We start from the raw sequence: 25,692 nt of genomic DNA, 5'->3' as shown, positions 1-25,692 counted from the left end.
ATGGACCACAGTGAATGGAACCGTGGCCTAGGAAAACTTGGTCCTTATGAAAACATTGAAACCTTAAACTAACAAAAATTAAAAAAAGACGTGCCCGGTGCATGAGACTCCCGTATATGTGAAATCATGAGACAAGAACTACGTAACCTTACCCCGAGAATGTCAAGAGGCTATTTCGATTGTTGAAACCCCAGATTACAATATTAGAAAACTTGAAAGATTTTAAGAATAGAAAGACTCAGAGTAAAATTATGTAGTGGATAAAAAATTATGCACCAACAACTTCATATTACTTTTCATTTCTCGTTACAAAAAAACCAATTATATATAGTTCAATATTTTCAAATTAAAAAAATATATATATCTTGAGCACTTCGCGGCCACACTAACACAGACATCTTTCTTGTCACCAAGCTTTTCTCTCTGCTGCATTCACCTAATTACCTTTCCTCATGCTACGAACATAGTAAGTAACAATGGAAACAATAAACCCAACAGGGAAGTGGGAAAGAAGAACTCATTCCATACCCATATGGTGAAGAAAGTAGTCTTCCATCCTAACATCTCTGCACCACTTTTAGTAGCTGTGTTCATGTTGCTCAGTGTTTTTGTCTTGTTGCTTTCCTTCAAACTGCACAATGCACAATGCATATACACCACACATTATAATAGAGAACAGCTAGCCAATATACCAAACTGCCTCATTGTTAATCCATATAGGTTTGGAAACTTGGAACTTATATATTGATGCCCTTGTGGCAACTCTGAAGTAGGGGTGGGGGTCGGGTTTAGGAGACAGACAGACCCACAGTGGGGGTGGGGGTGAGGCGTTTACCTGTGGTCATATGGCAACAAAATATCCCATCAACCCAAGATCCAAATTTCTAAAATGACAACCCAATTTGTCCTCCTTAGAAGGTTACCTTCACTCCATGCCAGTCTAGCGGAGAGAGATCACAAGTAGCCAGAGAAATTTCTAAGATGACAATTGACAACCCAAACTGCCACGGCCCAGGCGAGTCTAGGGAACAGAGAGAGAGAGAGAGAGAGAGAGAGAGAGAGAGAGAGGGGGGGGGGGGAAATTGTGGAAGAAGAAGAGGAATCAGAAGTAACCAGAAGGTAGGGACGCGGCGTTGCTCACCTTCCAGGAAAAATACAGCTCCCGTGACCTGCCAATCACAAAACCAAGTCCCCATGTTATTGTCCGACTCAGTGGCTAGTGGCTACTACGCAATCCACTATGTTTAAATTTTAGTTCTTTAATCAAATCAAGCGATCAGGTCTTATGGAAGTTCCCGGATCCCAAATTTGATCTTTTTACGGCCTCCTCTATTTTACCCCCCACCCAGAGACATTGGAGAAAGTTCAAGCAAACAGAGAAGAGTAGAGTTCAGATGAGTTTCATTCATGTCCTAAAGGGTAGGACCAGTTCCATTTTCAAACTGAAAAGTTGGCTTTTCCTCTATGTCCCCTCCCCCCGGCCCCCAACCCTTCTGGTTTGAGTGTAAATAATGCAGAGTTTTGAGGTTGGGATTGAGATTGAGTTGCTGCTTACTAGGGTCAGAGGTGGTGATCATGGCGATACCCTTGAAATCGCAGGATTTTTGAGCTTTCCCTTGTTTCTGATAATAGCTATCGAAGGCATAAGAAGCGTGGCTCTTCACATTGTTGGGGTCGTAACAGTCCTGCCCAGGTTGTATCTCCGAGCAATTCGCCTTCCCAGGACCACACGCCCAATCCAGCGCCGCCTGCAACGTCTTCGTGTCCACTCCATCCATGGCCACACAGTAAGTTTGGTTCGTCGTATCATTCCCCAAGAAATTCCCACCGCCCGAAAATTGCAGCAGGTAAACCGCCGTCCCGTTCCCGTAGAAAAGCCCCCAATTCGCCTCCGTCGTCGGCGATGCTCTCTGGTTCTCGTTGAACAGCTCGTATATGAACGTGCTCGAGGTCATTTCCGGGTGCAGAGGCGTTCCGCTGTGGTCGTACACGTGCTTGATCAGATTCGAATTGTAAATATCGGCATCGTCGATGGTGGCGTACGAATCCGTCGAGTTCCCCTTCGATGGCCACCCGGTCTCCGTCACTAGCACCTTCACGTCCGTGATGTTCAGGTTATTCATACAGAAGTAGGCGGCGTCGATCAAAGCGTCCAGTACGTTGGTATAGTGAAGCAGGGTATTTGGGTCGACGACCTCCTCGGCCGGAGTCAAGGGTTCGAATAGGGAACTTTCCAGGGACACCACCCCTTTGTTCTCCACAAACACATAATACGGGTAGAGATTCATCATCAATGGAGAACCCGTTCTCGAAAGGAATTGAAGCAATGGCTGCATAACCCATGTCAGGGATTGGTTAAAAAAGGCCTGAGACGGAGGAAATGGGTCGAGTATGAGGGATGCAGCATGGGGAGTGGAAATCTTGATTTTGGTGTGGAGGTTGGAGGCTATCAGAGCACTATAGAGGGACTGAATCGCCGGAAAGAGAAGGGGAGCGGAGGAAGGGATGGTGGTTAAGACTTCGTCGCCGACGGCAACCCCGGTGATTACAGTTTCAGGATAGAACGCCGCGACGTTGTGATCGATCCAATTGGCGGCGGTTGTGTTCGATGAACCGATGGCGATAAGCTGATTGTTGGGAACACTAACAATGACTCGGATCTTGGTGCCTGCAAGGGCTCGGAGGATATCGTTGTTGGCATCGTAGAGGCGGATGTGGGTAATGTTCTGCAATTGAAGAAGCGAAACCAATTTCGGCGGAGACAAGAGATTGGAGACGTCGGTTCCAATGTTCACTCCCACAAAAGTCTCGTTCTCGAAGTCTTGTTGATTCTTCAACTCTGCTGTTACCCCTCTAGCTTCTGCTGCAAGTGAACAACCCAATTCATCATCATTTCAGAAGGAACAGAGTAAGTGATTTCTCTCCATAACTAGTGGTTGGATTTGTTTCTTAATTTACCTGCAATTAGGCAAAGACTAAGTAGGAGGAGGAGGAAGAGGAGAGTGATGATAGCTTTGGTAAGCTTAGAATCCCCCATTAAATTATTGGAGAGGATGCAAGTCTACTTCTTCATCTGCTTCCTCTGTTTCATCTGTAGATTCTTGCATTATCTTCTTCGACAATCTTGGTTACCAATCACAGAGCTGGGGATCATCCTACGGCAACCAAAAAATTTACAGGTCTCAAGCATCTCCATCTTGAAGTGGAGTCGCAGTGTAGTCGATACTTCAATTATTTACTTGTGGCGTATTCAAAATTACGATTTTCTCCTCTAGTGAAGTTCCAGGATAACCCTCTTTGGCCGACAGCACCAGAAGGATCACGGGCTCCTTGTGATTTCGAAATCCTAGTCCTTGTGTTAAACGGTTCGGGCCCGGTTTTTCAGCTCCGTTTTAATTGAAAAATCCCATCCCTATTAGGGGTGTCAATGGTTCGGTTTGGACCGGTTTCGATCCGATTTGAATTGGTTTCAGTGTGAGAACGGTGAAACCAAACCAAGAAGGAAATTCTGGTTTCGATTTTGCTGTGGTTTGGCTTTGATTTCTTGTATTGGTTTGGTTTCAATTTTTGTCCAGTTTGGGTTTGATTTTTTATACAAAACTATGTAAAAACTTGGCGTTTTAAATAAAATTTGGATTTTTTTCAATATCATACCTATTTATTTCAGTTTTGAGTCAGTTTCGTGTTCATTCAGTTTTCGGTGTAGTTCAATTTGTTACCAGGGTTACAATCTCCCAAATTGGAACTGACCCAATAAGCTTTTGATTCGGTTTGGTCTGAGTTCAATCGGCTTAGTCCGAGGTGGTTTCACCGCTTCAGTTTAGATATTGACATCCTTACCCTATTGGATACCCCAAACCCATACCCCCTCTCTATATTTAAAATACTTCTTAATTGATCAACAATTACTGAAGCACTTAAGCCAAACCTCCCCACCCCCAGAAAAATAGTGTGTAAAATTAAAGAGATAAAATGAGGAGAGTCAGGGAGATAAAAGAGACATCTTGAAAACAGAAATCTTAAAACTCATGTTCTAGGATTTTAGGATTTAGTAGGATATAGATTCAGTTCGCGTTAAGTTTATATGGGTAACACTTTATTTGGTTTGATTCAATTCAAACCAACATATTTTAACCTAAAACTGGAATTGAACATAATCAAATGCTTATTGGTTCGACTTTGGGTTTATTACTGATATCAAACTGGACAAAAAACCCATCTTTACCGGTTTGGGTTCAACTTGGCCCTAATACGGGCACAAAAACCAATCCAACCCTACTAAAATCGAAACTAACCGATCAATTGAGCCAACGACGTTTGTCAAGTGTTATTTCTTTGCCCTTTTAGAGAGAGAGAGAGAGAGAGAGAGAGAGAGAGAGAGAGATTGGTTCTGTTTTTCAATTTGATTAAGGTTATTGCTTGTGGTCTCAATTTGGTTGTGGTTCAGGTTTCATATTTAGTTCACTATTCGGTTGGGCTTGGTGTGTTTTCAATTTGAGCCCTATTTTATTTAGGTGATTTGGCCAACATTTTTTATCTTCACCCAAAAAAAAAACTTATTTATTAAGGCCATATTTCATCAAACTTTTTTTAATATTAAAGGAAATAAAACTTATCGATTAATATTATTAATAAATAATATAATTTATTTGATTTGATTACAATTTTTTTAAACCAAAAAGATTGAACCAATTTGTTTCAATTTGAGCATACAATTTGGCCCACGACCAAGCCCAACTTTGGCCAAATAAATGGTCCATAATTCTGGGACTAATTGCGAACGTTCGACTAGATGTAAGCTTTCACCGAAAAAAGAATAGATGCAAGCCCATTAAAGAAATACAATGTTGGCCTTGAAGTATCAGACATATGGCTTCACCAAAAAAAAGCACAATCAGACTATGGCCCAACTTTTCTTTGGGTAAAATATAGGCCCAACTGAGAACCTATGTTTGAGTAAATGCATTCTTTTGAATATTTTGAATATTTCGATGTAAAATTTTGCAATTTTACCTGGTAAAATCTTAAGTTTTCAAAAATTCTCCAATGTTTGATCATAATTCATTTGCAACTAAGAAAAACTAATTTACTGTTCATCTGTTATCCTTTTCCTCTCGAAAACCCTAAGCGAAGGAGATCACATTCTATTGACCGCTGCTTTGGAGCAGCCTGGCCTCCCCTGCCTCTCGCCCTCCCTTCCCATCCTCTCCCTTGCACCCTTTCTCTTTTCTCCTCCACTCTCGTTCTTTCTTCTTCATTTGTCCCTGTCTCCCTTTCTCTTCTTACTCCTCTGCTCCCTTTCACTGCTTCTTCATCCCCTGCTGGGGCATCGTCTTGGTTGGAGTCGCAACTTGGCCGTCAAGCCTATAGGTCGCCATCCCTGCAAGACCATCTTTATACTCATTTGAATTTTCACTCGGCGAGTAGCCTCATCGCCTCCGGTCCGGTTTGCCTATTCTTGCACCAATTGCCATGATGCTCCACACGGCTTGCTCGCCAGCTAGCCCGCAAGGTCTGCACTCGTTCGCCACTAGCTATGCTAGGCCAGCCACCCCATCTACCTGGCTCGCTTGGCTACCGCTGATTTGCTTCCAATTGCATGGCTAACAGCCCGTTAGGTTTCTAGTTATGCTTGGCCGGCAGCCACTTCGTTGTTGCCCTCTGCAAGGCTGATGCCCTCCGTCGTGGTTTCACCTCCACTAGGCTAGCTACTCGCTTGGTTATGGCCCTTTGCAAGGCCAGCCCCCCTCCTCCACGGCAGCCCTCTTGTTGACGTGCTCCCTTGGTGGCTGAAAAGATGAAGATAAGAAATAGTTTGTTAAGCTTTCAGAAACCCCAATTAGATTTGACTTGGTTGCCCTTTCTTGTAGTGGGCTTCCTCTTTTTTTTTTTTTTTCAGCTTATGTGGGCTTTTGTGATGTAAATGGGATGTTTGTGACATATTTTTTAGTTTTCAAGTCCAGTTCTTTCTGGGCTTTTGTTACTCTTATTGGGTTTGTAATCTCTCCCATTGGAATTATACTTTTCGCATTTATTATTCACCCAAAAAATAATTCGGTTGCAACGAAAACATAAGCGTCAAATGAAGTCTCAAATGCAATCACTGGATGAGGTTTTTGTGGAGCATTTGGTCGAATACTTGACGAGCGGCCTCCAAACAACCACACTTGGTTATTCTAATCAATGGCATCTAAAAGACCGGACCTAGAAATTTTATAAAGCACATATTTATTGTACACGAGTATCATCGCGTCATTTGTTCCAAAAGATTGGAACTCCCTTGGTTGATCAAGACCAAAATGTTTAATCTCAATATGTACATCTCGGATTTGATACCGGGAAGATAGCCAAGTGAAATACATCCTCCTAGAGATCCTTCAACTCCTTCGTGTTTAGTTACCTTATCGCATGGCCAGGGATTATCCAACCCCTGTTCCATGTGGTTATCAATTTTTGGCTTCCCTACATATTTATGGACACCGAGACGATCAATCACCCTCCTTGCAGAAGATAAAGTGATTGAAACTTATAAACAAAAAATAGGTGTCGTTGATAATACCCAAGAACTCACATGTTAGCTCAACAATCCCTAAGTGTCTGTTCATATACATAAATAAACAATTGCTTACAGAAATTAGATCCGCTAAAGATTAACAACACAATGGTCTATACAAACATGTAGCCTTTTGTTGGCACGAAATTCTTCCCTACTGCGTTACGGCCAACTGATCGTGCTGCAAATTGCTTGGGTGTGCTAGAATCCTTCTTGATCGGATTCGTCAGTAAATCTGACTTCGATCAAGCGACTTGAGCTCTCCTCTTGCCCTGATCGTTCTAGGGACTTTGGCAATCAAAACCATCAATGGACAAAAGAAATAAAACAATAGTATATTCTTCTAAAGGAGTTCCGAATCCAAGGCACTAGAGTGCAATAGATGGTCAATGTGAAGGAAATCTGACATAAAACAAAGAGTTTTATTCTACATCTAATTCTAGAAAATGACAAGTAAAGGAATAAAAGAGTTGCATTGTTGTTGGGTTGTTGTATGATTGGTTGATTTTCCTATTTTGGCCTCCTTGCTCTTCTTTATATAGCTTGTGGATTAACCATTTCTCCACGTACGCCACCAGCCCACTATCCCCACTAAGCTGGGCCCCAATGTGCTCATGACACCTGCATGTCCCCATGACCATAGCCTTTTACGCTGATGCTTCTAACTGCCTTCACATGCTAGCACCATGTTTCTGTGGAAAACTGACTCCTTGAATCTTATGGTCATCCCACGTTTCTCTCCTACGCACGAATTGCCCCTACCACATCATTGAGCGCATGTTTTCAAATTTTGGTGCCAACACCCTCACAACAAAATTGAGGTGACGACCTTGAAAACAAGAATCAATCAAAAGGAACATGAGACATCAACCAAAAGCCTGAAACAAATCAAACCTATCTTCGCCCGTGTAGATTTCTTGAAGTACAGACCTATTGATGGAGACATATTACTCTCCATTCATTGATCAATTTGGGAGTTGCAATGGCGAGACCAAGAACCATATAGAATGAGAAAGTAGTTCGCAGAGCTTCACAGAGGAGATTACAGAGGCTTCACGATCGGCTAGGGATTTGCAGCAGAAAGAACAAGAATCCTAAAAGAACAATGGAAATGGGAGAGAAGCTCACGGCTTCGTAGAGAAGCTTGCAGACTTCAGATATCGTGTTTTTGGGTCTTTTACGGGGACATATTAGTATAAATTTGGGGTAAATTTTTCAAAATTTTAGGGCTCTTTTCCAAGAAAGAGAGATCTTTCGTAAAATTTTACATCGAAATTTTATAAATAAAAAAATAAACAATGAAAACTCTAACTTTACAGTAAAATTTGTTTTACCAGATATTTTATGCCGAAACAAATGGAGCCAAAAGAAATCTCATGCTAGGCTTGAAGCACCATCAGCCATGGCAACTAAACCAAATTGGTTTAACACACACACACACACACACACACACACACACACACACAAACCCTAAACTAATAAGCCATATTGGGTATCTATATTTGAATAGATGTAAGACTAGTACTTAAGAAATCCCACGTCGGTTCTGAAGCCCGAACGTTATGTGACTATTTTGCAAACCTTAATTTGAATATCTAAGGCTGTGTTTGTAATCAAGAGAAGGAAAGAAGAGAAATGAAAAGAAACAGAATCTAGAAAAGAAAAGAATAAAAAGGAAATAAAATGATAAGAAAGAAAAAAAAAAGTATGTATATTTGGCTACCATTAGAAACCATTAAAAGAAAAGAAAATAAAAGTTTTTTGTATTTTCTTATGTTTTTGGCAAATAAATGTTGAAATTAAAAAAAGAAAAAATCTTATCTTCATTCAGGACATGCCAAGTACAAAGAGAATTTCTTAAACTAAGAAAAAAATTACAAAATTTATATATATTTTTTTCTTTTTTTTTCTTCGCTACCAAACACAGATTCAATTGTGAAAGACACCTTTTTTTTTTTTTTTATGCATGCATAATATCATGAAAATTAAATAAAAATCTATGACTAGTACTTAACACTGACAATAGGTCTGAAAAAAATATCTAAAATGATGAAATTTAGATATTTGTACAATGGCATATCCGTTTGAAACAAATTCAATTCTGAGAGATTTGAAAAAGCATTACGTTGCTGAAGACAATGTTTGGTAGCCCAAGGAAGAAAAATAAAAAATAAAAACAAAAGTTTTTGTATTTTTTTTCCCATTACCAAGGTGAGTTTTGAAATTTAAAAAAGAATCTTCTTTTGATTCAAGACATGCCAAACACAAAGATAATTTCTTAAACAAAAGAAAAAAGTACTGCATTTTTTTCTTTTCTCCTCTTGGCTACTAAACACAGCCTCAGTAATGGATCCATCATGGGATGATTGTCCTAGTTTCATCAGTAGAGACATTGCATGAGGTATCCAAGGAAGACAAGGTTTAGATTTACTTATCACCGATTTGGATTTTCTGCTGATGCAATGCCAAAGAGGAGGTTAAAACCAATCTTCGAAGTTTATAGGTTTCTGCTAATGGTTTTGCAGAAGATGAGGATTGACATCGTCTGCAATATTACAGGGCGTGTAACACACATCTAACGATCAAGAATGTCTTAAGCTGCGTGTCTGAACGTTCTTGATCATTGGATGTACACTGCACACCCTATAGTGCTACAGGTGGAGCCTCAAGTCAGTTTCTTCTTTGATCTACATGCTAGAAAATTATTGGCTTGACCACTTTGCCCCACCCATGGCCCTGTTAGATATGCGTTCAAAATTGGGTACGGTACCACGACTGATCTAAACCAATTTCTGAGAATCTGAATGAGATTTGGCCCAATCAAGTAGATTTTCTTTGGAAAAGCAAATGATCTCTATATTACACAAGATTGGAGAAAAGGGGGCGAGATGCCCCCTTGAAAGGAGAACAAAATCTAAAACAGGGAAAGCCGGCGCCACCGAATCAACCTTCGAAGATCATCCACTGCTTCTTGGCTTTTTGAATTTACTCCTCTCCCGAGTCCCGGCAACCGTCCTATATTCTTCTTAATTTATTTTTGCAAAAACATTAACCCCAAGCAGGGTTTTGTAGGTAACTGAAGTTCTAAGGGGGAACTCTAGCGCTTATGTACGCAAAAGACTTGTGATTTCCATATCAGCGGAGGGCGTTCACAAAGGCCATGAATGAATCAACATCCCGCTTCCCAGACGTGTACTTGACGGGCCTTGCTGCGTGTTTGGGGAAGAAAAGAATGGTGGGGAAGCTCCCTAGCTGCAGCTCACTCTCTGCAAATGCCTTCTGCTCTCCGTCTGCCCTGAATTTCCCAACCTTCACCCCACTCCCAGCCAGCTTCTCCGCCAACTCCACATACGATCCTTCCATTGCCTGCGTATTGGCATTTTAACGTTAGTTGTTGAATACATTTTTTTCATGTTCAAGGTGTTGGATGCTAGTACTCAGAGAAAAAATCTCTTACCTGGCAGAAACGGCACCAAGGAGCATAAAGCACCACCAGCCAGGCTTCTTTTCGGTTATCCAATCTTGCCAGATTCTCAATCCCAGTTCTGGTCAGGTTCACCACGTGCTCGGTACTGAAGATGTCAGCAACTGCGGTGTTTCCGTTTCCATTAGAGTTACCGTTTTGCGGCTCGGCTTCCTGTTTGATGTTGCCCTTGTGAAGGCCGCACTCCTTGGCCATAGCGTCCTCCCACCACCATCTCCCTTCCCTTTCGTGCTGCCCTGGCAACACCGGCCTTGTGCAGGGCTCACACCCAATGGAGACGTAACCCTGCGAGTGCAAAGTATTAAAGGGCACATTCATCGCCCGCACAAAGTTCCAGATATCATTGCCGGCAACGTTAGCGAGTGGGTTCCACTTAACAAGGCTTCCCATTCCACCATCCATTCCTTCGAAGGAAGGATCGACCTGGACGACGGGGATTTCAGACCTGGTGCCTGGGGACTGATCTTTCCGCTGTCCAGTGATCCAAGCACGAAGCCCCTTGAGGGCCCTTCGCAAAGGCCTCACCTTCCTCACTCGGCAGCATTCCTGGTGGCCATCCTCATAGAAGGAGAAAAGCCCCTTGCTCCTGACCAGTCCCTGCACCTCCACCGCATCAGGGAACATGTATTCGATGCGAATTCCGTATTTATCCTCAAATCCACAAACAGGGCTCATTGGAACACCCAGCGTACCAGGAGTGGTTACGGTTGCTGCGAGAGGAACGATTGAATCGCTTCGTTTAGGTTCAGCGTATACTGGTTTCACTAAGGACCGCCCTCCGGTAGAATCGGCCGCCGCCGATGTGACGAGGGTTCGATCTAAAGGCCGGAAGGAACCGAACTGTGGAGCTGCAGATAATTATGAGAACCCATCAGAAACAAGAGAAATATCGTAATGTGTTTAAACAAAAACGAGAACCCATTAACGATTTGGGGAAAGAGAGCGGAAAAGTAGAAATAAATAAATCAATTTAAAAGCCAAACAAGCTCGAATCTTGATGAATAGCAGAGGATTTTAATTTTCTTTCCTGGAAATCGCAATTCGCAACAGAGATTAAAAGAAAATCAGATAGATATATGGTAGTACCTTTGAGCTCCTGGGAAAAGAAGGAAAAGATGGAGCCAGTAATGGCAGAAGACGATGCAGCAAACGCCATTAGAATCAGATTAGAGAACTGAAAAACACAATTTTTCTTCTCTGTAAAATTTCTCAGCAGCAAATGTGGTTTGTGTTGTGTTTGGGTGGTTGTTTTTGTTTTTGTCCCTTGAAGTTCGTTAACCCAAACAAAGCTGCTTAAATAATGGACCCCTGTAGGGCTTCCATCCCAGGTTCATGGAACCTAGACGTTTTCTAAAGGTGTCTTGGCGTCATGCCATTTTACACGTGTGTTCTTTTCATTGGATATTTGCGATTAAGGGCTGTCGTCACGTGGCGGCCATGGGGCAATTTCCTAGTAAGAGCTCGCTGAGTCCCTTTGGAGAAAGTCAGAGAAACTCCAAACGCACCCTACTCTTGACCTATTTTTTCTGTCTACCTTTATGCCCTTTACTAGTAGTTTTGATGGATTATCTAATCTTCAAAAGGGTGTCGAAACCTAAACTGAACCGATAGAATAGATAAAATCGAAGTCTAATTGGCCGGTTTGGTTTAAAATATTAAGATTCTAAAATCAAGTGAAATCGAATTGCAAAAGAATTCGAATAAATTGAAACCAAATTAATAAGAAACTGATATTTATAGAAATACAATCCTATAAGCAATGTAGATGATAATAAAAAAAATGAGAACAAACAATGCACACAGATTTACAAGATTCATCAAGATTGCCTATGTCTTCAATGAGATAAGATGAGATTCTGTTTCAGGTTACAGTGCTTGTTCTCACACCTCTCAGAATTGCTTACAGAGAAAAGTAACTCTCGTTACAAATATTTAATGAAAAACCCTAATATCGAAAAATACAGTCATTCTGTCGGGGTGTCTGTACTAGTACTCCCCGGATTAAATTGCGACAGAATACAAGACATCATATATCAAAAACATCAGCCCCAAACCTTTTTATTATTATTATTATTATTATTATTATTTATAATTATGTTATTTTTTTTCTAATAAATGTATATGTAAGCAGTATATAAACAAGATTAAAGCCGAAACAAATATAATAACAAACCAATATAAGAAATCAAAACCAAATCGATTTTTTCTTATGGTTTGGTTTCGATCTCTTTATTCTCACACTGAATTCGACTCAATCTAGATCAAACTGAATCGAATTGAGCAATTGACACCCATAATTACCTCCCTAAGGAATCTTACAAAACTAAACGATACATAGGATTATTTACTAGCTCCGAGGCAACAATAGATTCCAACCCAAGAGTATTTGTGGCAGAAGTGGTCTTTGGTCAAGGATCAACTACTTCCAATATGGGCATTAATTCAAGGGAGACGGTTTGAACTTTGAAGCGAAAAAGTAAGGCTGATACAAATGTGCATCAGAAAAGAAAATCACAGTGAGAAACTACGTCATTCACCACTCGCGAACAGCGATCTGTTTATGTCTAGGGATGAATCTCTGATGTGGCAATTATAATGACTTCCATTGGTCGTCGTATTGGAAAATTCGTCCAGAACATACTACATACAGAGTTCATTTCATCCAAGGCCGCCGGGTTGGGAAGAAATGAAATTTGGTTTCTCTCTCTCTCTAAAAAAAAAAAGGCATGTGGGAGATTAGAGAATAATTGTTTATCTGATGTCACTTTGGAGAGTTATCCTTGAATCAATACTGATCTGATCCAACTAATTTTGTCGATTTGATCTGATTCCTCAAACAATGCCGGGTACTCTTTCTATGTCCCCTAACAGAGATTTTTATATTCATTATTTCTCTCTCCAAAAAATATATATAAAATAACTGTGAGGGGCATAGAATTTTGACTACTAAGAAAACTCATGTCAATATATATGTGACAAGTGGTCGAGCCCACATTGATATTTGCTCTTATCAGATAAAATGTGTGGAAGTCTGTTTTGGCTTCTTTATTTATCTGTTTGAAATAAGGGTGTCCATCGATATTTTTTAACTAGTTTCAACTCAGTTTCACAGGTTCTGGTGTGAGAATGAATGAAACCTGATGTGGTAAAAATTGACAAGCCAATTTTCCTTGCAGCTCTTGATGCTCCAACAAATCTGCACAGAAGAGAAGATAGGGGAGAGCTGGGCTGACCCGACGGGAGACTCTCCGATGCCTAAGTCAGTTCTTTCCACAGTAGATACTCAAGAGAGTTTTTCAGTCAAAAGAAGTGATTGATCCTCATAATGGAGGTTTACCTTGGTATTTATAGGCTGCTGATGGAGTAGAGAAAGGGGTAACGTCCGTGGAGAGGCCTACTGATGTGGAGTCCTTAAGGAGGATGGCTCTCTGATTCCAGAAATATTCCAGATTTCAAGGCATCTTTCGAGAATATTCTTCTCTTATCTCGGAGGTGTGGGTTGTGAGAGGGGTGGATCTAATGACATGTAGTGGATAGAGTCCTGCCCTTGTGATCAAGGATTACATTCCTTGAATGTAAGAGTGGATGAGAGCACATTTCTGGGAGCCTTGCCTAATGATGCCAGGCCAAGGTGGCTGCTCTGCCAAAGGAGAGGCCGAGGTGGCAGTACAACTTGAGGAGATGCCGAGGTAGTAGCTTGGCCTGATGAGGGGGCGAGGCGGTAGCTCGAACTGATGAGGGGCCGAGGTGGTAGCTCGACCTGATGAGGAGCCGAGGTGGTAGCTCAGGCTGACGGGGGGCCAAGATGGTAGCTCGGACTAATGAGGGGCCAATGTGGCAATACAACATTAGTTCGAACGTTCCTTGGCCGAGCTGTGGTTAGAGATATTTACCCTCATCACCAGCCCCCTGCTCTAGCAGTTCGGTTCGGATAGCTAGAGCATTAAATTCGATTCACTTTTACGAGCGTGCGCCATTCGTTCAGCGTGAAACGCACTGGTTCTATCACGACTCACAGTGCTATAACTTCACCTCAGGCAGGAGAAGAGACTGCTTTGGTTCATCGTTAATCTCAACCAGATCTAGCCATCCATTCTCCATCACCTTCACCTATAAATAAGGCACATTTTTTCTAGAAGACTTCACATTTGTTCTAGTGTTAAAGTCAGTTCAGCTCGCTCCTAGCCTCAGCGTGGACATATACAGAGTCTCACAGCAGTCTGGCGTCTTAAACAACCAACCAGCTTGTCCTCATTAGCTCGTCTTCTCTAGCGCATCACTTTCAAGCTCGTCCTTCAACAGAAAGTAATAACGCATTATGGTTGTGACTCATCGTTCTTCTTCCACTCATCCCTCTGTGTTTCCTAGCGTCAGTCCTAGTGATCCCGTTATGGCGTCTGTGCGTGACCTTGACTCACCAGTCAGACCCCCTTGATGGTTGTGAGGCCTGGGAAAACCACCCAAAGTGTCCAATTCCTGATCCTTCGTCCTCCAGTGACAAAACTTCAAGCGGTCCAGGCTCTGACAGTAGCTCAAGTTCTAGTGGCAGCTCAAGCTCGAGCAACAGCTCGAGTACTAAGTCTGTCAAGGTGGTCTCGCCTGAGACCGTCCCGACCAGGGGTGATCTTGGCTCGGCTGCTCCAGCTCAGCCCCCCAGTGCCGCGGCAGCGAGCACTTCAGTGGCAGGCCCATTAGGTGTTGAAGTCCCTGAGGCAGGCCTAGCAGAGTCTGAGGGGGAAGGCTCTGCTTCATCCTCCGAAGAAAAGAAAACCACAGTCAACACCCCGAGCATCCTTACGTCCAAAGTTCTAGACTTGATCTGGGGTCGGTATGGTATCCCTGATTACATGGTGATGGCATCCCAGATAAAGATGAACGTGTAGACGCCTCTGGGGATGAGGTGGCCCTCTACAACGTTGCCTTCCAAAGTGGCCTTAGGATCCCGATGCCTGAGCTGGTCAGCTCGGTTCTGGAGTACTGGTGTCTCACCCCAAGCCAGCTCACACCGAACTCCTAGAGCACTATTCTCGGCTTTGAGGTGTTCGTCTCGAAGTTGGGCCGAATTGTGATGTTGGATGTCTTTCGCAAGATGTTCTTGGTGAAGAGGCACACCCCGAGGTGGTACTACTACACCAAGAGGGACAGGGACGGTCCCTATAACGATTTGAAAATGTTTATCAACATGCCCTCCTCAGTGAAGAAGTGGAAGGAGAGGTATTTCTACGTGACAATGGAGGGGAACCCCTTCAAGAGCAGCTGGGTAAGGCCTACACTCTCAGTGCTGAACCGAGTTCCTAAGCTATCCTTGGTCGATCTCCAAACATAACAAATGTGTTTGAGTGGGGAGGTTGTGGACGTCTGGATGCTGCAAGACGAAGACTTCCTTTGAGAGTGGGAGCTGAGTGAAGTCCCTGGTGAGGGTTTGATTGATTTCGGTTCATACTAATTCAGCTCGGTCTTTATACTAATTCAGTCCGGTCTACATACTAATTCATCTCGGCTCATCTTTGTTTTGCAATGGTGAACGTAAAGGTAGATAACAAGGCCCTTTCCGCAGCGGCGATAAAGGCGAGGAGGAAGGAAGCGACTGAGCAGACTGCCAAGAAGACTGCTGACAAGGGCAAGGCCGTGCCGAGCCTAGGCCTTGGCGCGAAGGCCATTCCACCCATTGGCGAGGGTAACAAGGCCTTGCCAATCACCATAGGGGCAATCCTAAGAAAGAAATGCCCCCGTCCGTCCAGTACTCAGCTCGGTACAGGACTCCGGACTAGCTTAAGGGCAAAGAGTTAGTGGGCTCAGGAGAAAAGGTGTCGGGGCAAACCGACACACCGGATTGAGCCGCCATGGGCCCGGATGGCTAAAAGAGGAGGCACTCGCCGGTGGATAACATGTAGCATGGCAACTCTCCCAAGGTGGCTCGGACGGGGAAGCAACCCATGGATCCCTGGGGGGACATGATGGAGAACGGAACTATGTTAGACTCCAACACTGCTTGGGTCTAGTGTTGCTGGAGCCATCCCAAAAGGGACATTGCCCGCGTGAAGAAGTTTTCTAACGTTGACTTCGTGGATCAGATCTACATTCGGATGGGCGTCGTAAGTATCCCCAGCTTTTCTCTCTTCTATGTTCACCTTGATGTTTTGAGTACTGACCATTCCGTTGAGTCCTTGCAAAGTTTTACTTTTGAGGTTGAGGTTGCTCAACGATTTGAGAGAATGGCCATTGGTCATGCTAAGGCGGAGGATGAGGTGAAGCGTCTTCGTGGAAATCTCCAGATAGATGTGGGTTAGTTGGAGAATGAGAAGAAAAGGGCATGTTCTGGGTGAGAGATAGTGAGGAGAGAGCTGGCGAGTTGAAGCGTGAAGTTGCTAAACAGCTCAAGACCAACAACAACATGGTCAAGGAGAAGGATGCGCTCTAGAGCGAGCTGACTGAGGCTCAGGAGGACAGCAGAAAGAAGGAGGTTGAACTTGCAGCTCGGATTGCCAAGCTGAAAAGGAAGCATCATGCCGAGCTAACGTCGAACGATGAGGTTGCTGCTGAGAGGTGGCTGAACTCCGAAGTTGGTCAGAAATGATTAGTTGACGTCAATGTCACTTCATTCCAAGATGGCTTGGAAGACGTCATTCAGTTCGTCCTAGGTAAGACGTCAGACTACGATCTGTCGAACTATGAGCAGTGCACTCTTGCCCCCGCTCCTTCACTGCAGCTCGTCGGTCAAGCAGAGATTGGTGAAGAGGTGACTCAAGCTGACCCAAAAGCAGTCAAATGAACCAGCTCACTCCCTCCTAAGCTAGCCCCCCAATCCCTGCAATCCCGATGTTATCTTCTCATTTTCTTTCTTTCTTCTTCGTTCAGGAGTAATGTAATTTTCTCTCTTCTCCTTTTTTTTTTCCTTATGTAAATGTTTCCTTCGGGAGTAGTGTAATTTTAAGGGTTTTTTTTTTCTTTTTTTGTTAATGAAAAATATTTTCTCTTCATTCATTGTGCCTCTTTTATTCCCTTGTAAGCATAGTTCCATTATCTAGTTGAGCTTGGATTTACCTTATACATCTTAATCTTTTGAAGTGTTATGCCTAGACTTGGACCGTAGTGACGCCATGCTAAAGCTTGATCTTAGACGTTGTCGAGCTAAAGCTCGGTCTTAATGCCTTAGATGTTCAGGTCTTGAGGTGCCAAACTTGGGTTTGGTCTTAGTAGTGCCGAGCTGAGGCTCGGTCTTAGACGTTGTCAAGATGAAACTCGGTCTTAATGTTAAGGTCTTGAGGTGCCAAACTTGGGTTTGGTCTTGGTAGTGTCGAGCTGAGGCTCAGTCTTATATGTTGCCGAGCTGAAGCTCGATCTTAATGCCTTAGATATTAAGGTCTTAAGATGCCAAACTTGGGATTGGTCTTGATAGTGCCGAGCTGGGGCTTAGTCTTAGACATTGTCGAGCTGAAGTTCGGTCTTAATGCCTTAGATGTTAAGGTCTTGAGGTGCCAAACTTGGGCTTAGTCTTAGTAGTGCCGAGCTGAGGCTCAGTCTTAATTGAGCTGGATATTTAAGAGAAGCTTCTTCGTTTATTGATATGTGACATACACTTGTGACAAATATATTGCTTCGAAATAGAGTCCAATCTGCTTCACGAATGAAATTGAATAATTGAAATATGAAAACTAAGGTGCTGAGAATATAAAATCTATAAAACTAATGCTCGGTCGTGCGGGACTTCAATGTGATCAACTGGTAAAATTTTTTAAGATTTTTGACATTCCATGCTCTTGGCATAGCTGTACCCCCTGAGTCTGCAAGTGGTAAGTACTGGAGCGAACCACTTTGGAAACTATGTAAGGACCTTCCCAGTTCGCGCTTAACTTGCCTTCACTTCTTAGGTCTGCTGCAGCTGCTTTTCTAAGGACCAAGTCGCCTACTATGAATTCTCGTGGTTGAACGTTTCGATTGTGATACTGCCACACTTTTTACTTGTAGGTTTCATTTCGCACTAGAGCTTCTTCTCAAACTTCATCTATGAATTCGATGTTTGCTTGAAGTCCTGCCTCGTTCTATGATGCTTCAAACGCTGTCGATCAGAACGAAGCTTGGGTCACTTCTACAGGGGTTAAGGCTTTAGTCCTATATGCTAGTCGGAACGGTGTTTCCTTTATAGGGGTCCAAGTTAAGGTACGATATGCCTAAAGTACACTGAGTAGTTGGTCGGCCCAGTTCTTCTTCTCCCAGTCCAGCCTCTTCTTTATTCCATCCAGAAGTATGTGGTTGGCCTTTTCTGACTGGCCGTTTAACTGTAGGTTTGCCACTGCAGTATTTCGAAAAATCAATGTTAAAGTTACTAAAAAAGAGCCTGAATTTTCAATTATCGAATTATTACCCGTTATCTCTAATCAGTACTTTTGGGACACCATAGCGGTATATGACGTCGTCTCTTATGAACTTTTCTACCATCTGCTCAGTGATCTTTGCTATGGGACGCACTTTCACCCACTTAGTGAAGTAATCAATAGCAACAGTCAAGAACTAGACACTGCCCTTACCTTTCTTGAACTGTCATAGGATATCCATTCCCCACATCACAAATGGGATCAGACAGATTATGGAGCTAAGTTCTGTAGTCGGGACATGTGGTATTGGGGCTTGTACTTGACACTTAAAGCATCGCTGGACGAACTTCATTGCATCTTGCTATATTTTTTGCCAGTAGAATCCTTGGCACAACACCTTATAGGCCAGTGCCCTCCCTCCCATGTGTCCTCCATAAATTCCTTCATGGACCTCCTGGAGCGTCTCTTTAGCTTAGCTTGGTGGTAGGCACTTTAGCAGGGGCCAAGATATTACCCTTTTGTACAGTACTTCTCCTTGGAGGGTGTAGTTGGTTGCTCTCCTTTTAACTGCTCTTGCTTCTGTCTGGTCTCCTGGGAGATGTCCATCTCGTAAATTGTCACACCCCGTTCACACTGAACCGGAGCGGTGACCGAGTTAACACCGGTTAACACAAACCTGCCAGGATCATCAGATACTGTATTCCACCACAGCATATACACACTAACATAAATTCATCAGATCAGTGGAAAACTAAGTTTTTTTTTCCTGTGAATAAATCCCATATACTTGATACCCGAATTGTGATACAATAATTATATACATTTGGGCCCGAAGGCATCATATATACACAAAAAGAATAAAATTCAAATATCAAGTATATACAGGAAATCATCAAAAACCATCAGAGTACACAGCTCGGCTTGGTTTCAAGGCTGGAGCTCAGCTCGGCATCAGGGGTTGTGCCTAGCTCGGCATCATGTAGAAGAGCTCAGCTCGGCCTCAGAACTGCTGTCCTGCAGCACAGCTCTCGCACGAGCAGTCTACGCCGTGCTCAAACTCCTCAGGGGTCCACCAATCCTCTTCAGGAAACTCAACTGTGGGACCCACCCCCTGCTCCTCAGATGTATGACCTGCAAAATCATCTAAAAATGGGTGTACACGTGGGATGAGCTCACTAGCTCAGTAAGTAGAAAGATGGACCACACAGCAGTCCACACATCACAACACATCATATGCACTACATAATATCATGAAAATTAAATAAAAGTCTATGACTATTACTTAACACTGACAATAGATCTGAAAAAAGTATCTAAAATGATGAAATTTAGATATTTGCACAATGGCATATGTGTTTGAAACAAATTCAATTCTGAGAGATTTGAAAAAGCATTACGTTGCTGAAGACTGTGTTTGGTAGCCCAAGGAAGAAAAAAAAAAAAAAAAAAAAGTTTTTGTATTTTTTTTCCCATTACCAAGGTGAGTTTTGAAATTCAAAAAAGAATCTTCTTTTGATTTAAGATATGCCAAACACAAAGATAATTTCTTAAACAAAAGAAAAAAGTACTGTATTTTTTTCTTTTCTCCTCTTGGCTACTAAACACAGCCTCAGTAATGGATCCATTATTGGATGATTTTCCTAGTTTCATCAGTACAGACATTGCATGAGGTATCCAAGGAAGACAAGGTTTAGATTTACTTATCAACGATTTGGATTTTCTGCTGATGCAATGCTAAAGAGGAGGTTAAAACGAATCTTCGAAGTTTATAGGTTTCTGCTAATGGTTTTGCAGAAGATGAGGATTGACATAGTCTGCAATATTACAGGGCGTGTAACACACATCTAACGATCAAGAATGTCTTAAACTGCGTGTCTGAACGTTCTTGATCATTGGATGTACACTACACACCCTATAGTGCTACAGGTGGAGCCTCAAGTCAGTTTCTTCTTTGATCTACATGCTAGAAAATTATTGGCTTGACCACTTTGCCCCACCCATGGCCCTGTTAGATATGCGTTCAAAATTGGGTACGGTACCACGACTGATCTAAACCAATTTCTGAGAATCTGAATGAGATTTGGCCCAATCAAGTAGATTTTCTTTGGAAAAGCAAATGATCTCTATATTACACAAGATTGGAGAAAAGGGGGCGAGATGCCCCCCTTGAAAGGAGAACAAAATCTAAAACAGGGAAAGCCGGAGCCACCGAATCAACCTTCGAAGATCATCCACTGCTTCTTGGCTCTTTGAATTTACTCCTCTCCCGGCAACCGTCCTATATCCTTCTTAATTTATTTTTGCAAAAACATTAACCCCAAGCAGGGTTTTGTAGGTAACTGAAGTTCTAAGGGGGAACTCTAGCGCTTATGTACGCAAAAGACTTGTGATTTCCATATCAGCGGAGGGCGTTCACAAAGGCCATGAATGAATCAACATCCCGCTTCCCAGACGTGTACTTGACGGGCCTTGCTGCGTGTTTGGGGAAGAAGAGAATGGTGGGGAAGCTCCCTAGCTGCAGCTCACTCTCTGCAAATGCCTTCTGCTCTCCGTCTGCCCTGAATTTCCCAACCTTCACCCCACTCCCAGCCAGCTTCTCCGCCAACTCCACATACGATCCCTCCATTGCCTGCGTATTGGCATTTTAACGTTAGTTGTTGAATACATTTTTTTCATGTTCAAGGTGTTGGATGCTAGTACTCAGAGAAAAAATCTCTCACCTGGCAGAAACGGCACCAAGGAGCATAGAGCACCACCAGCCAGGGTTCTTTTCGGTTATCCAATCTTGCCAGATTCTCAATCCCAGTTCTGGTCAGGTTCACCACGTGCTCGGTACTGAAGATGTCAGAAACTGCGGTGTTTCCGTTTCCATTAGAGTTACCGTTTTGCGGCTCGGCTTCCTGTTTGATGTTGCCCTTGTGAAGGCCGCACTCCTTGGCCATAGCGTCCTCCCACCACCATCTCCCTTCCCTTTCGTGCTGCCCTGGCAACACCGGCCTTGTGCAGGGCTCACACCCAATGGAGACGTAACCCTGCGAGTGCAAAGTATTAAAGGGCACATTCATCGCCCGCACAAAGTTCCAGATATCATTGCCGGAAACGTTAGCGAGTGGGTTCCACTTAACAAGGCTTCCCATTCTACCATCCATTCCTTCGAAGGAAGGATCGACCTGGACGACGGGGATTTCAGACCTGGTGCCTGGGGACTGATCTTTCCGCTGTCCAGTGATCCAAGCACGAAGCCCCTTGAGGGCCCTTCGCAAAGGCCTCACCTTCCTCACTCGGCAGCATTCCTGGTGGCCATCCTCATAGAAGGAGAAAAGCCCCTTGCTCCTGACCAGTCCCTGCACCTCCACCGCATCAGGGAACATGTATTCGATGCGAATTCCGTAGTGCTTTTCCACCGTATCGAAGAACTTGTAAGTCTCTGGGTTGAGCCTCCCTGTGTCAAGGCTGAACACCCTGAAGGGTCGCCCTGTCAACTTCGCATACTCGATCAACACCACATCCTCGGCTCCACTGAAGGCAATGGCGATGTCATTCCCGAATTTCTCAAGGGCTTTATCAATAATTGCAAGAGGAGAACCATCTTCGAGATCTTGAGCCAATTTCTTGTAATCTTCTGGTTCTATTACATTCTCTGCTACCTCTGCAAATATCGAACAGAAGAAAGGGCAAAACAGTTATTACACATTTGGCTAAAGGGTTTATCCTCAAATCCACAAACAGGGCTCATTGGAACACCCAGCGTACCAGGAGTGGTTACGGTTGCTGCGAGAGGAACGATTGAATCGCTTCGTTTAGGTTCAGCGTATACTGGTTTCACTAAGGACCGCCCTCCGGTAGAATCGGCCGCCGCCGATGTGACGAGGGTTCGATCTAAAGGCCGGAAGGAACCGAACTGTGGAGCTGCAGATAATTATGAGAACCCATCAGAAACAAGAGAAATATCGTAATGTGTTGAAACAAAAACGAGAACCCATTAAGGATTTGGGGAAAGAGAGCGGAAAAGTAGAAATAAATAAATAAATTTAAAAGCCAAACAAGCTCGAATCTTGATGAATAGCAGAGGATTTTAATTTTCTTTCCTGGAAATCGCAATTCGCAACAGAGATTAAAAGAAAATCAGATAGATTCATAGTAGTACCTTTGAGCTCCTGGGAAAAGAAGGAAAAGATGGAGCCAGTAATGGCAGAAGACGATGCAGCAAACGCCATTAGAATCAGATTAGAGAATTGAAAAACACAATTTTTCTTCTCTGTAAAATTTCTCAGCAGCAAATGTGGTTTGTGTTGTGTTTGGGTGGTTGTTTTTGTTTTTGTCCCTTGAAGTTCGTTAACCCAAACAAAGCTGCTTAAATAATGGACCCCTGTAGGGCTTCCATCCCAGGTTCATGGAACCTAGACGTTTTCTAAAGGTGTCTTGGCGTCATGCCATTCTTACACGTGTGTTCTTTTCATTGGATATTTGTGATTAAGGGCTGTCGTCACGTGGCGGCCATGGGGCAATTTCCTAGTAAGAGCTCGCTGAGTCCCTTTGGAGAAAGTCAGAAACTTCAAACGCACCCTACTCTTGACCTATTTTTTCTGTCTACCTTTACGCCCTTTATTAGTAGTTTTGATGGATTATCTTCACAAGGGTGTCGAAACCTAAACTGAACCGATAGAATAGATAAAATTGAAGTCTAATCGGCCGGTTTGGTTTAAAATATTATAATTCTAAAATCAAGTGAAATCGAATTGCAAAAGAATTCGAATAAATTGAAACCAAATCAATAAGAAACTGATATTTATAGAAATACAATCCTAAAAGCAATGTAGAAGATAATGAAAAAAATAAGAACAAACAATGCACATAGGTTTACAGATTCATCAAGATTGCCTATGTCCTCAATGAGATGAGATGAGATTCTATTCTGTTTCAAGTTACAGTGCTTGTTCTCACACCTCTCACAATTGCTTACAGAGAAAAGTAACTCTCGTCACAAATATTTAACGAAAAACCCTAATATCGAAAAATACAGTCATTCTGTCGGGGGATCTGTACTAGTGCTCCCTAGATTAAATTACGACAGAATACAAGACATCATTTATCAAAAAATCAGTCCCAAACCTTTTTTTTATTATTATTATTATTATTTATAATTATGTTATTTTTTTCTAATAAATGTATATGTAAACAGTATATAAACAAGATTAAAGCCGAAACAAATATAATAACAAACCAATATAAGAAATCAAAACCAAATCGATTTTTTCTTATGGTTTGGTTTCGATCTCTTTATTCTCACACTGAATTCGACTCAATCTAGATCAAACTGAATCGAATTGAGCAATTGACACCCATAATTACCTCCGTAAGGAATCTTACAAAACTAAACGATACATAGGATTATTTACTAGCTCCGAGGCAACAAAAGATTCCAACCCAAGAGTATTTGTGGCAGAAGTGGTCTTTGGTCAAGGATCTACTACTTCCAATATGGGCATTAATTCAAGGGAGACGGTTTGAACTTTGAAGCGAAAAAGTAAGGCTGATACAAATGTGCATCAGAAAAGAAAATCACAGTGAGAAACTACGTCATTCACCACTCGCGAACAGCGATCTGTTTATGTCTAGGGATGAATCTCTGATGTGGCAATTATAATGACTTCCATTGGTCGTCGTATTGGAAAATTCGTCCAGAACATGCTACATACAGAGTTCATTTCATCCAAGGCCGCCGGGTTGGGAAGAAATGAAATTTGGTTTCTCTCTCTAAAAAAAAAAAGCATGTGGGAGATTAGAGAATAATTGTTTATCTGATGTCACTTTGGAGAGTTATGCTTGAATCAATACTCATCTGATCCAACTAATTTTGTCGATTTGATCTGATTCCTCAAACACTGCCGGGTAATCTTTCTATGTCCCCTAACAGAGATTTTTATATCCATTATTTCTCTCTCCAAAAAATAAATATAAAATAACTGTGAGGGGCATAGAATTTTGACTACTAAGAAAACTCTTGTCAATATATATGTAACAAGTGGTCGAGCCCACATTGATATTTGCTCTCATCACATAAAATGTGTGGAAGTCTGTTTTGGCTTCTTTATTTATCTATTTGAAATAAGGGTGTCCATCGATATTTTTTAACTAGTTTCAACTCAGTTTCACAGGTTCTGGTGTGAGAATGAATGAAACCTGGTGTGGTAAAAATTGACAAGCCAATCTTCCTTGCAGCTCCTGATGCTCCAACAAATCTGCACAGAAGAGAAGACATGGGAGAGTTGGGCTGACCCGACGGGAGACTCTCCGATGCTTAAGTCAGTTCTTTCCACAGCAGATACTCAAGAGAGTTTTCAGTCAAAAGAAGTGATTGATCATCATAATGGAGGTTTACCTTGGTATTTATAGGCTGCTGATGGAATAGAGAAAGGGGTAACGTCCGTGGAGAGACCTACTGGCATGGAGTCCTTAAGGAGGATGGCTCTTTGATTCCAGGAATATTCCAGATTTTAAGGCATCTTTTGGGAATATTCTTCTCTTATGTCGGAAGTGTGGGTTGTGAGAAGGGTGGATGCCTTTAATGACGTGTAGTGAATAGGGTCCTACCCTTGTGATCAAGGATTACATTCCTTGAATGTAAGAGTGGATGAGAGCACATTTCTAGGAGCCTTGCCTGATGATGCCAGGCCAAGGTGGCTGCTCTGCCAGAGGAGAGGCCGAGGTGGCAGTACAACCTGAGGAGATGCCGAGGTAGTAGCTTGGACTAATGAGGGGGCGAGGTGGTAGCTCCGACTGATGAGGGGCCGAGGTGGTAGCTCGAACTGATGAGGAGCCGAGGTGGTAGCTCAGGCTGACGGGCGGCCAAGATGGTAGCTCGGACTGATGAGGGGCCAATGTGGTAGTACAACATTAGTTCGAACGTTCCTTGGCCGTGCTGTGGTTAGAGATATTTACCCTTATCACTAGCCCCCCACTCTAGCAGTTCGGTTCGGATAGCTAAAGCATTAAATTCGATTCACTTTCGCGAGTGTGTGCCATTCGTTCAGCGCGAAACGCACTGGTTCTATCACGAGTCACAGTGCTGTAACTTCACCTCAGGAAGGAGAAGAGACTGCTTTGGTTCATCGTTAATCTCAACCAGATCTAGCCATCCATTCTCCATCACCTTCACCTATAAATAAGGCACATTTTTTCTAGAAGACTTCGCATTTGTTCTAGTGTTAAAGTCAGTTCAGCTTGCTCCTAGCCTCAGCGCGGACATCTACAGAGTCTCATAGCAGTCTGGCGTCTTAAACAACCAACCAGCTTGTCCTCATTAGCTCGTCTTCTCTAGTGCATCACTTTCAAGCTCG

General features: G+C 42.8%; 2 protein-coding genes and 1 long non-coding RNA gene across 7 annotated transcripts; 1 reads left to right on the top strand and 2 right to left on the bottom strand.

Annotated features, from left to right (window-relative positions):
* Positions 1–257: 257 nt before the first annotated feature.
* On the bottom strand, positions 258–3,105 carry LOC122059887 (glucan endo-1,3-beta-glucosidase 1-like). Of its 3 annotated transcripts, none has more exons than XM_042622935.1 (4): positions 2,959–3,105; positions 1,556–2,863; positions 1,142–1,169; positions 258–631 (listed from the first exon to the last, which is right to left on the bottom strand). In XM_042622935.1, the coding sequence occupies exons 1-4, from the start codon at positions 3,035–3,037 to the stop codon at positions 451–453; spliced, it is 1,596 nt and encodes a 531-aa protein (XP_042478869.1). In that variant the 5' UTR covers positions 3,038–3,105; the 3' UTR covers positions 258–450. The 3 variants fall into 3 exon arrangements, with proteins under 3 accessions (XP_042478869.1, XP_042478870.1, XP_042478871.1); XM_042622936.1 differs by having other exon boundaries at positions 1,556–2,860; XM_042622937.1 differs by lacking the exon at positions 1,142–1,169 and having other exon boundaries at positions 493–631.
* On the top strand, positions 2,767–3,646 carry LOC122059888. Its single transcript, XR_006134134.1, has 2 exons — positions 2,767–2,908; positions 3,098–3,646. It is a non-coding gene; the product is annotated as an uncharacterized LOC122059888 (long non-coding RNA).
* Positions 3,647–9,363: 5,717 nt separating this feature from the next.
* On the bottom strand, positions 9,364–22,690 carry LOC122059929 (5'-adenylylsulfate reductase 3, chloroplastic-like). 3 transcript variants are annotated; one of them, XM_042623009.1, is made up of 5 exons: positions 22,500–22,690; positions 22,106–22,261; positions 21,691–22,001; positions 10,011–10,628; positions 9,364–9,919 (listed from the first exon to the last, which is right to left on the bottom strand). In XM_042623009.1, exons 1-5 carry the CDS (start codon positions 22,567–22,569, stop codon positions 9,689–9,691), a joined length of 1,386 nt encoding a protein of 461 aa, XP_042478943.1. In that variant the 5' UTR covers positions 22,570–22,690; the 3' UTR covers positions 9,364–9,688. The 3 variants fall into 3 exon arrangements, with proteins under 3 accessions (XP_042478943.1, XP_042478942.1, XP_042478941.1); XM_042623008.1 differs by having other exon boundaries at positions 10,011–10,661; positions 21,724–22,001; XM_042623007.1 differs by lacking the exons at positions 9,364–9,919; positions 10,011–10,628 and adding an exon at positions 20,432–20,981 and having other exon boundaries at positions 21,073–22,001.
* Positions 22,691–25,692: the final 3,002 nt, after the last annotated feature.

This window comes from Macadamia integrifolia, chromosome 13 (genome assembly GCF_013358625.1).
Source record: "Macadamia integrifolia cultivar HAES 741 chromosome 13, SCU_Mint_v3, whole genome shotgun sequence".
In the NCBI taxonomy this organism is placed as follows: domain Eukaryota; kingdom Viridiplantae; phylum Streptophyta; class Magnoliopsida; order Proteales; family Proteaceae; genus Macadamia; species Macadamia integrifolia.
This window is presented reverse-complemented; position numbering and strand designations above follow the sequence as displayed.